The sequence below is a fragment of the Bos javanicus genome, chromosome 26 (assembly GCF_032452875.1).
Source record: "Bos javanicus breed banteng chromosome 26, ARS-OSU_banteng_1.0, whole genome shotgun sequence".
In the NCBI taxonomy this organism is placed as follows: domain Eukaryota; kingdom Metazoa; phylum Chordata; class Mammalia; order Artiodactyla; family Bovidae; genus Bos; species Bos javanicus.
This window is the reverse complement of record NC_083893.1, coordinates 18643255-18653796: the sequence shown is the minus strand read 5'-3', so window position 1 is coordinate 18653796 and position 10542 is coordinate 18643255. Positions and strand designations below refer to the sequence as shown.

General features: G+C 51.3%; 1 protein-coding gene across 3 annotated transcripts in view; it reads right to left on the bottom strand.

Annotated features, from left to right (window-relative positions):
- Window positions 1-1086: 1086 nt before the first annotated feature.
- The window catches only part of UBTD1 (ubiquitin domain containing 1), a 51144-nt gene continuing 41688 nt past the window's right edge, over window positions 1087-10542 (bottom strand). For all 3 annotated transcript variants that reach the window (XM_061403005.1, XM_061403006.1, XM_061403007.1), the window contains 2 exons: window positions 3454-3681; window positions 1087-2146 (listed from right to left, as the gene is read on the bottom strand). In XM_061403005.1, the coding sequence (XP_061258989.1) occupies window positions 1761-2146; window positions 3454-3681 (614 nt within the window). In that variant the 3' untranslated portion in view covers window positions 1087-1760. The remainder of the gene's footprint in view (window positions 2147-3453; window positions 3682-10542) is intronic.

Genomic DNA, 10542 nt, shown 5'->3' with positions numbered 1-10542 from the left:
CTCCAAGGTATCTTCCCGACACAGGGATCGAACCCTCAACTTCTGTGTCTCCTGCATTGGTAGGCGGATTCTTCACCACTGCGCCACCTGGGAAACCCATGAGTCCCCGACAAACCTCACCCGTCTGTCTGTCTCAGGGGACCTCTGTGGGACTTATACAGAGTCTTGCTTCAAAAGAGGCCACCAAAAGGGCCAGAATGCAGGGCTAAGCCTGGGTGACAAGGACACCAGGATGGAAGGATGATCTCCGGCTGATCATCCTTCCCTCCCTGGTTTCCCTGTCAGGCTGCCCTGACCGGTGGTCATGCTCACTGAGAAAAAAACTACTCCCAACTGGAGAAAGGGCAGACCTGCTTCGCTGAGTTCCACACCTGGATCTGTGGGAGCAAGTCCTGGGTCACCACAACCCAGGTTTAACCTGCCAGTGAACCAGACACCACAGCCCTGTGCTTCCATGACACTCACGTGGCTTGCCCTAAGCCAAACAACCTTATCTAAGACGCCCCTCTCCGCTTACCTGCATGCTCCCCCTTAAGGAAACAGAAGACCCGGCTCCTTCTGCCCTCTGCTTCTCTTGGTGGCAAGCCAACACAGGCTCATCATCAGAATGCGTCAGAGATTTCACTGTAATGTCACCGAGGGTACTATCTCCAGGACACTGCACATCCCCCAGTCCCAAGGGCCTGGCTCAGGGACTGCAGAGGGAAGCCAGCACCCTTGAGCTGCAGGAGCAGAGCAGCAGGTTAACTAATGCTGCCTGTGATGCCACCTTGGCTTTCAAAGTGAGTTCACGTCCATTATCCCATTGAATCCTGCCAGCAATGGAGGAAGGGGGCAGGGCAGGTGGCACCACCTCCATTTGAAAGATAATCAAAGCGGGCTCAGAGGTTAAGTGGGTTTTCCTGAGGACCCATGAGAATGCAGGCCTGAACACCAGCACTTTGCAGCTTGCTTCACCATACTCTCTGCCGTGCCCGGAGCTGCTGGGCAGGCTGCACACCCACCTGCTCCACCCCCCTGAACTGGCTCCAGGCTCCACAGAGCCGCAGGAGAACCCAGAGTCAAAGCCAGGCAAGCAAGAAGGAAGAGCAAAAGGCTTTATTGATAAATATGCAGATATGTCTATACACAGGGACCTGCTGTGGGGCCACGACCAGGCTGCAGACCCCCCACCGCCAGGGTCACAGCCAGGAGATGGCCCTGTGCAGACCCCCAGCCACCACTGCCCAGCCACTGCCCCCTCTCTGCCAATTGTGCCGGGGGCTGGGAGAGGCAGAGGCCAGCCTCAGGCTCCTGGCCCCTGGGGGCTCACGTGTGGTCCCCTCCCCTCCAGGGCACTGGCCCTGTGCCCAGAGCAGAGTCAGGGGAGGGAGACAGCAGCTGCTTCAGACCCTGAGCAGAAAACCGGAGTGAGCACAGCCATCAGCACCAGAGGACAGATCCGGGCTCCAGGGGCCTCTGGGCTGGCCCTCGTGGCTTGAACCTGCCTCGGGAGACAGAGACCGGGTGGAGGGCCCTGGTTGCCTTTTCTCTGACCAAGTTGGCAAGGCCGGTGTGCCGCGCACTGGTGGCCCGCGGTGTCCCCGGGAAACAGGGTCCTCTCAGGGCTTGCCCAGCAGCCATACACAAGAGGTGCCCCTGAAGGAAAGGACAGCTCTCAAAGGCAGCGGCAGGGTGGGGGGGCCTAGTGCTCCAGGCGGGAGGCCTCTCGGCCCTGCAGAGTGCCCCCTGGCCTCTCTGCCCAGGGGTCCATGGGCTCCTCAGTCCTGGGGCGGCGGGGGCTGGTTGATGATGACCTGGATGACAAAATCTTTCTGGATCTTGGTTTCCTGGAGCCGCGTGCGGTCTGTGAGCAGCTTTCCGGAGAAGAACCATCGTTGCCAGGATGGCTCGATGCCCTCCTGGGTGTGCAGCTGCCTCTTGAGCTGCCCCACCGTGTCGGGCAGGCTGGCACTGAGCCTCACGTCCTTGCCCGTGGAGAGGCGCACCTTCAGCGGGAACTCTCGGCGCACACTGGGGGTGGGCTCAGGGGGCTCCAGGCTCTCCTCTTCCGTGTGCTCCAGAAGCAGGTTCACGGGCGGCGACAGGCAGTAGATGGGGAGTTGGTAGCGATTGCCCAGCTCATCGTAGCATTCACAGAGGGTGCCTGTGGGAAAGGCAGGGCGGTCAGAGTTGGCTTGGGGACCCACTGATATGGATTAACTTGTGTCCCCTCCATCATATTCATACACTGAAGCCCTAACCCTCAGCACCACTGTACTTGGATGTTGGAGCCTATATGAGAGCAATTATGGTTAAGTGAGGTCATTTAGGTGGAGCCTTGATCCAGGGAGATTAGTGCCCTTATGAGAAGAGATACCAGAAAGCTCTCTCTCTCTTCTCCCACAGTGAGGACTTAGTGAGCAGGTGGCATTTGCAAGCCAGGAAGACAGTTCTCACCAAAACCCAAATCAGCTGCCACTTTGATCTTGGGCTTCTCAGACTACATTTCTGTGGTGAGCCACCCAGTCTGCACTGTTTTGCTACAGCAGACTGAGCAGACAAATATACCTGTCATGGTCACCCCACAGTCCTCAAACCCACCCTACGGTCACGTCTTCCTTGTACAGCTGGCGGGGGCCCGAGGTAGAGTCAGGAAGACCTGGGCTGACATTCTGGCTCCACCAGGTCTGGCTCATTCAACCTTAGCAAATTACTTTTCATTTGTTCATTCAGCAACCCCTTCCTGAGCATATGTGATTGAAGTAGCATAAGCCCTGCTCTTCATGACTCATACCTAGGGGGGGCTTCAATCTTCTTACTGGTACAATGTATTGCACGTAGTAATATATTTCCTGTATCTTAAGCACCTACTACATGCTGAGACTGGACTAAATGATGTTATCTGTATCTTGTTGAATCCTAACACCCATCCTATGAGGGAAGTATCCCCACTTTATAACTGTTAAGTCACTTGGGTTTTAAATGTGAGAAGCTCAAGGTCACATAGTTAGGAAAGAGACACGGTTAAAACCCAGTTTCTGACTCTCTAGAGTTCCCACTGTTATTCTCTGCTTTGCACAGCCTCAGGGGCTGTTATGAACTTAAATGAAATGATGCAACAGAAGCTTCTAGCTTGGTGCCCATCATATAATAATACTCAACAGAAGGTTGGTACCTGAGGTGTGCTAGGATCCCAAAGGGCCCCAAGTAATCTTTAACTTGCTCTCATCACACTGCCCTGAGGTGTTGTGTCTTTCCACACCCTCCTCAGGCAAGCAGGGGCTGTGTTCTCATTTTCTTGGTGTCCCACTCCTGGTCTATGCTCGTAACAGTTGCCTGAATGAACAAATGAGTAGCCACACTTGCCACCCACAGCCTGCATGGAAGTGCCTGACATGGGGCTGGCCACTGGCTCTCTTCCCCAACAGCCCCCTTGCTCTGGTGGAGATAGCCCCTGCCCTGCCCACTGACCATGGGGCAAGGTGATGCTGGCTCCATCCAGGATGGCCTGAGCCAGCTCGTGGTCGTTGGCCTCGGCCGCATAGGCGGCAGCCTTGAGGGCATCCCAGATCTCCTTGCGGCCCTCGAAGGCGGGCGCCGTGTCCCAGAACTCATCCCTCTTGCTCCGCAGCTGCCCATCAGTCATTGGGTAGTCGCTCTTCCACTTCAGCCGCTCCTTCTTCAGGGGCTCGTTGCGTCCTGGGCAGGACAGAAGGGAGAAGCTCTGCATGTGGAAAGCCAGGGCTGTGGTCCGCCCTCTCCCAGCCCAGCCTCCCTAGTCCTCACTGCTGTGGTCCCTGAGCATCTGGGTCTCTGGGTCCCTTCCTGGACTCAGGGAAGAGTCTGGAAACTGCACAAACCCCACCTGGGGGTGAAAACCCCTTTTGTCAGCAAAGCATATACTGCCTTTATTGCTGCTGTTTAAGTCTTAATTTTATTCTCTTTCTTTGATTATAAAATTGCACGTGTTCAGTATTTTAAAAATCTGGAAAAAATGTAGTCGTGTCAAAAAACAAAAAAACAACTGCGACCATTTTCGGACCCAGCTTGTGCCAGATCACAGGCTAGGCATTTTAGACTCAAAACGACCCAGTAGATGGGGGAACTAAGACCCAGAGAGCTTGTCATTGGTCTAAAGCCCCACAGGTACCAATTTAACGCCAGGTTTTCTGAACCAGAAGGTCACTCTCTGACCACTGTCTGTACTGTGCTGCCACTGGAGAAAACTTACTCAAGAATTCCACCATTTAGAAGTGACCATTGCTGGGGCTTCCCTGGCAGTTCACTGGTAAAGAACCTGCCTGCCAACGCAGGGGACATGGGCTCAATTCCTGATCCAAGAAGATCCCACATGCCGTGGAGCAACTAAACCAACAGACTACAAGTAATGAGCCTATGCTCTAGAGGGTAGGAGCTGCAACGACTGAAGCCCAAGTGCCGTAGAGCCCGTGCTCTGCAGCGGGGACGCCACCGCAAAGAGAAGCCTGACCGCCACAGCTAGAGCACTTCCCCTGCTCGCCGCAGCTACAGAAAGCCCACGCGGCAACGAAGACCCAGCACAGCCAAAAATAAATAAATATGATTTTTTAAAAAAAGAAGTAACCACTGCTGACACTTAGGCGCATTTCCTTTCAGCTCCCTTTCCTCACTTTTCTCAATAGAGCTGGAGTTCTAAATAGAGTTTTAAAAACAAAAAACAATTTATGTTAAAAATAATCCTTGTTATAGAAAAGGATTTAACTGTTTTTGTGCCAATACACACCTGCTGTTTATTTCACACTTACATTATTGTCCAAGTATAGTCCCATGACTAAAAATAATAAACATTTATACGTCTTGTTACTAATATTCCACCATAAAGTTACAAAGAAGTTTTCTGAATGGTAACCAACCAACCAAAAAACCCCTGCAGCACTGGAAGAAGAAAACAATTCTGTGAAATGTCACGATTCTTGTTACCCAGCCCCAAGTGACCCCCAAGACAACTCCGGACCCAGGTCAAGACTTGAGGGCAGAAGCATCCCTCAAAGGCTTTAGGAAGCTCAGTCATCTCAAAGCTGAAGGCAGAATGAGCCACACGGGTGAGGTCAAAAGCACTCAACTCCTGTTACGAGTCAGATCCTAGGAAGGATGGGGAACTAAAGCTGGGGCAGGAGCCCTGGGCTGGAGCAGAAGAGGGGTTCCTCAAGGGAAGAGGAAGACTTTCACTGTCTAACTGTGTGAAAGAAAACACACAAAGTGCTTCCAAACACTTCCAAAGTGCTTTTTGGAAGCACTTTACCTACATCATCCGGCTTCACCCTTCCAATGGCTTTAGGTGCTAGGTATTATTATTGCTATTTCACAGATAGTGGGCCAGGCAGAGAGACTGAATGACTTGGCCTGCAGTCACACGGTAAGTGATGACAGCGTGTGGGTCCCACCGCGGGTTACACTGAATCCACACACGGCCCTCCCGTGGGTGTGCCCTACCTGTGCAGACAGAAAACTCCAAAGCCAGACGTTTAATCTGAAGTGTTCCTGGGTTAGCACAAGGAAATGCAAATCCTCTTTGTAGGAAAACAACTTCAAACCAGGCCTCAAAGAATTCCCGAGATGAAGTTCCAAGAAAAATAAATAATAAGGTCATCGTTTTTTTTTTAATCACAACATACAAAGAAACAAGGCACTGTGAGCCCGAGCCAGCAAAAACAACAGGCAAGAGAATCAGACGCACAAAGACTTCAGATACGGGACTTACCAGACACAAGAGATGAAAACACCAAGTTTAAGAAACGAGAGCCTTAAAAATATGAACAGGGCATGGGAAAAACACCCACAAAACTATCGTCAGAAGTATTCTGTGAGAGCAGTAGAGGAGAAACACTGGACACTTTTCTTTACAACAGGCTATTGACAGACAGTGTTGGGACTACAGGTTCTCCATATAGAAAAACATGAAACAGGATCCCTACCTCACACCCGCCGCAAAAATCAAAGCCCAGGTGGATCAAAGGCTTAAGTGCGAACGCCAGAAAGGAGGCAGAAAGAAATAGAGGATGACAGAACTGTTTACGTGTTTTGTTGTGGAGTTTTGGCCTGGAGGTGTTTCTGCCTGGATCAATCAAATTCCCCCTGCTTCACGATTTCTGATCCTTTTCTCTTTGGTCCTCTAGCAGTGGTGTCTCCCTAACAAGAGCTTTGATCCCTCCAGATTCACAGGCTTTATGCAGTGACACCCTTGGGACCTCCAGCATGGTGTCTCCCTAACAAGAGCTTTGGTCCCTCCAGATTCACAGGCTTTATGCAGTGACACCCTTGGGACCTCCAGCATATGGCACTTCTGCCCCTCCACCCAAGAACCCAGATGCCAGGACCTTTTAACTTCTTGAGCGCATTTCTATAGCTTTCCCATCTCCTTCCTCTTTGCCAGATGTCACTGCCTCCTGGTCTCTATCTAACCGCTGCTCCTTCTGGGTAGAGGTCAGGCCCAGCTAATGGGCCACTCCTAATCTGCTGAGGGTTGAGAAAGCTTTGTCAGCACCGTCAAAATTGAGAGCATCTGGTTCTAAGACAGAGGTTTCCTAAAGAAGACAGAGACTAGGCTTTGTCTGGGACATCTGTTGTTTCTGCTCAGATCCTCTACCCCACCGCCACCCTTACTTACACGGTCAGGTTTTGATTTTGTCCCTGACAATTGAGGTTGTGACCTCAGGATATCTGAAGTGTAACTGTGTATGCATTCAGCTCACTCTAATATAAACACGCCCCCATGGTGTCACCTTTCAAAGTTGTCACCTGAGGAGGCCCCACGTATCTGGAGGAGGCTTTGCTTGCATACCTGGCCCTCAGAGTCTCCTCCCCTCCACACAGAGAATAGCATGCTTTCCTGTCTGTGCTGTCAGAGACACACTTCTCATCCCAGGATGGACACGACGCCCGTGAGCCTCCCCAGGTATTAACTGCATCTGCATCACCCAAGACACAAAGGCTTAAAAATTCCTCACCCTGCACGCTGGTCCTTTTAGATTGAAAATACTAGAAAATATTAGAATAGGGCGCAGTGGTAGGAAGGGGGAGGGTTGAAAGGGCAGCAGGAGCCCAGCCTTCTCAGTCGGCACTGCACCTCTTCACCAGCAGGGGGCAGTCACAGCGCCTCTGGGCCAGGGGCTGGCTCCCTTTGCAGTCAATCAAACACAGCAACAAAGTACCCAGGAAAAGTTCGCCAGGTCCAAGGGAAGCACGTGTAAGAGACATGACAAAATTGTCTGGATCCCTAAACACCAATGCTTACAATTTTAGACAAGATACAGACAAAACATAAAAGAAAGCTTTTACTCTAAACATACAAGCAAACTGATGATTAATATTTTAAATTTCATTTCCCTAATGTCTTATCATTAAAAATACTGGGCAGTGGAAAGGGTATGAACACTTTTATATGTGGTACAAATTGATACAAACTTTCTGGAGGGCATTCGCTATGTTACCAAAAGAACTTAAAAGTGTGCATTCCTTTGGCTCAGTAATCTGGTTTCTAAAATGAAAGTGGCTGTCCTGTCCAACTCTTTGCGACCCTGTGGACTATACAGTCCATGGAATTCTTTAGGCCAGAATACTAGAGTGGGTAGCCTTTCCCTTCTCCAGGGGATATTCCCAAACCAGGGATTGAACCCAGGTCTCCCGCACTGCAGGAGGATTCTTTACCAGCTGAGCCACAAGGGAAGCCCAAGAATACTGGAGTGGGGAATCTATCACTTCTCCAGTGGATCTTCTGGAGCCAGGAATCGAATTGGGGTCTCCTGCATTGTAGGTGTATTCCTTACCAACTGAGCTATCAAGGAAGTCCTTAGTGTCTAAGAAAATATTCAAAGAAAATAATTACACGTGTGTGGTGGAAATTCATCTACAAAGCTATTTAGCTCAGACTGGTTTTCTAGAAATAAACTCAGTGCACAAGAGAGAGGCTACATCACATCTTTGCATCCCTGGCAGCCACTCTGATCGGGCAGGAGGAGGCTAAGTAGCATGGGGACAGGTCCTTGATATGGTGAGACACAGGTTAGAGAACAGCAAGTGCTCTGTGCTCCAGCTTTTATTTCTAAAAATATATGTAAAATTACATATATATATTAAAAAGACTGGAAGGATTTATACCAAAATGTTTGGATATATCTGATTGGCGGTTACCAATGATTTTTCTCTTTTTTTGCTTCTATTTTCCAAGTTTCCAACAATAAGCATTAATACTTTAGTAATAAGATTAATGAAAATTATTAACAATGAAAGCTGTTAACAAGGAAAAGGGGTACATAAAGTTCCGAGAAGAAGCCACAGAAAAGTAGGAAGAGTCTGGGACGCCAAGGGGTGGGGTTTGAGAGTGGTGGAGAACTGGAGAACCCAAGGCCCACGGCCTCTAGGATTTCAGTTCCTGGCAGCTCTGGGTGACTCTGTTCAGGGCCAGGCAGGCTCTGCTGGTTTCAGCAGCAGCAGCAGCATCTAGGGGCCTCTAATTGTGTCTCCACCTGTCCTAGTTAAGCTCCAGGTCAAAGACAGAGTAACAGAAATGGTCCTTATCCCCCGTGAAGTTGGCAAAAGAGATTAAGAAACATCACAAAATAAAAGATCAAGGTACCTGCTTGTCTGTGGAGGGACAAAATGCCCATGATAATCCTGGGTTTCTGTGATTGTGGTGGGCAGGGAACTGAGAAGAGAATGTAAGTTTCTCAGTAGAGGCAAAAGCTGGGGTCTTGCAGGGTAGCCTGAAACGCCACCGGTGTCAGGACCAGAGCTGGAGGGCGAGGCTGGGGTACACACTCAATTCTGATTGATGAACCCCACACCGAACACAGCAAAACAGAAGTGGAGCTGGCATGCTCATCCACACCCTAACATCAGCAAGTTCAACGGATTGCCTCCAGAGTCGCTGCTGAGAGCAGATTCAGAGGGTAAAGAAAGAAGAAAACAGAGGGCACGATGTCTGGGTCGGGGGAGGATAATGATGGTGGACGCTGTGGTTTGGCCAGATAATGAACGGTGTCTGGTGATATATCACCCCCAGGGGAGGGTACTGAAAGGAGAGTGGGAGAGAGAACATTAAAGGTCCTTTCCAATTTGCATAGAGCTGGAGTGCCTCTTAGAGAAGGCAATGGCAACGCACTCCAGCACTCTTGCCTGGAAAATCCCATGGACGGAGGAGCCTGGAAGGCTGCAGTCCATGGGATCACTAGGAGTCGGACACGACTGTAACTTTCAAGTAGACAACCTGAGCAACTTCACTTTCACTTTTCACTTTCATGCATTGGAGAAGGAAATGGCAACCCACTCCAGTGTTCTTGCCTGGAGAATCCCAGGGACGGCGGAGCCTGGTGTGCTGCCGTCTCCGGGGTCGCACAGAGTCAGACACAACTGAAGTGACTTAGCAGCAGCAGCAGCAGGAGTGCCTCTATGAGCGTGTGTGCACGCACGTGTGTGTGTGTGAGATTCACAGTGCTTAATTCAGAATAACTACACAAGAGGGGGTTCTCAAGAACCCATGGAAGGACAATGGGGCTGCTTCCTGGCTGCTTCCCTCTGAACCATCGTGGCCCAGCTTCTCAGCAAGGGTCTGACAAACGCGCAGTGAGCGGGGTGGGAGGCAGTGGAGGATCACAGCTGAGATCAGCAGAGGGCAGCGGGGGGACTGGGAGAAAGGCCTGCTGCGAGGCAAAATCAGGCAGTCCCTTCACTCGTTCATCTCAGACTCCAGGAGATCCTTATCGTGGCTTTGGGGATTGGCACCCCTGAGCCACTTGGGAGTGACACCAAGTCTGAGACCAGCCAAGGGAACCAGAGACTTCCCAGGACAGTCAGTCCACCCAAGCCGGGAAACAGCCCTATTTATACCTATGGCAATCCCCAAGCTCTATTTCCACACTCGTTTACCAAGCTCCAGCTCCAGGTCCCTGCTCCAAGGCTGGGGCCAGCAGTGTTTTCTCCAGAGGCACTGATTATGTGACAAGCCTGGGCGTGCTTGAGCTGGTGGGAGAGATGATGCTCCAGGCAGAAGGAGAAGGGACAAGGGCCTCCCCATCCCAACGGCCTGGGCTGCAATGGCCCTCTGACCAGGATGCAGACTCAAGTCTCTCCTCCCCTCCTCTTCCGCCCTGGCAGGCAGAGCAGGGCTGCAGGGGGCTGGAGAGACATGGTTGAAGTGCTGCACCTGGCAGAGGGGATAAGAGGCCCAAAAGAACAGTGGGCCCAGAAAAGGATCAGCCTGGCCAGGAAGGGTGCAGGCAGGGGAAGCGCAGCCCAGGTAATCCCTTCAGGAAGCACGGTATTTATAGTCAGCCTTAACCTAGGATGACCCTCAGAGCCTGGGTAACCTTCGAAAGGAAAGTGCTGGCCCAGCTCTGCTCAGCTGGGGCCTCCCCACGTGGCCTCTTTACAGCCTGGGCCCATCTTCCCCATTCATTCCCTCAGGCCCAGCTCTAGGCTTCAGGGAGGGAATGGGATGGGGCCAGTTGCTAAGTGACACCCCAGGTTTCCTAAACTGCAACCCTTCCTAGGACACGTCTGGTCTCAGGGGTCCTGGGCAGGGTT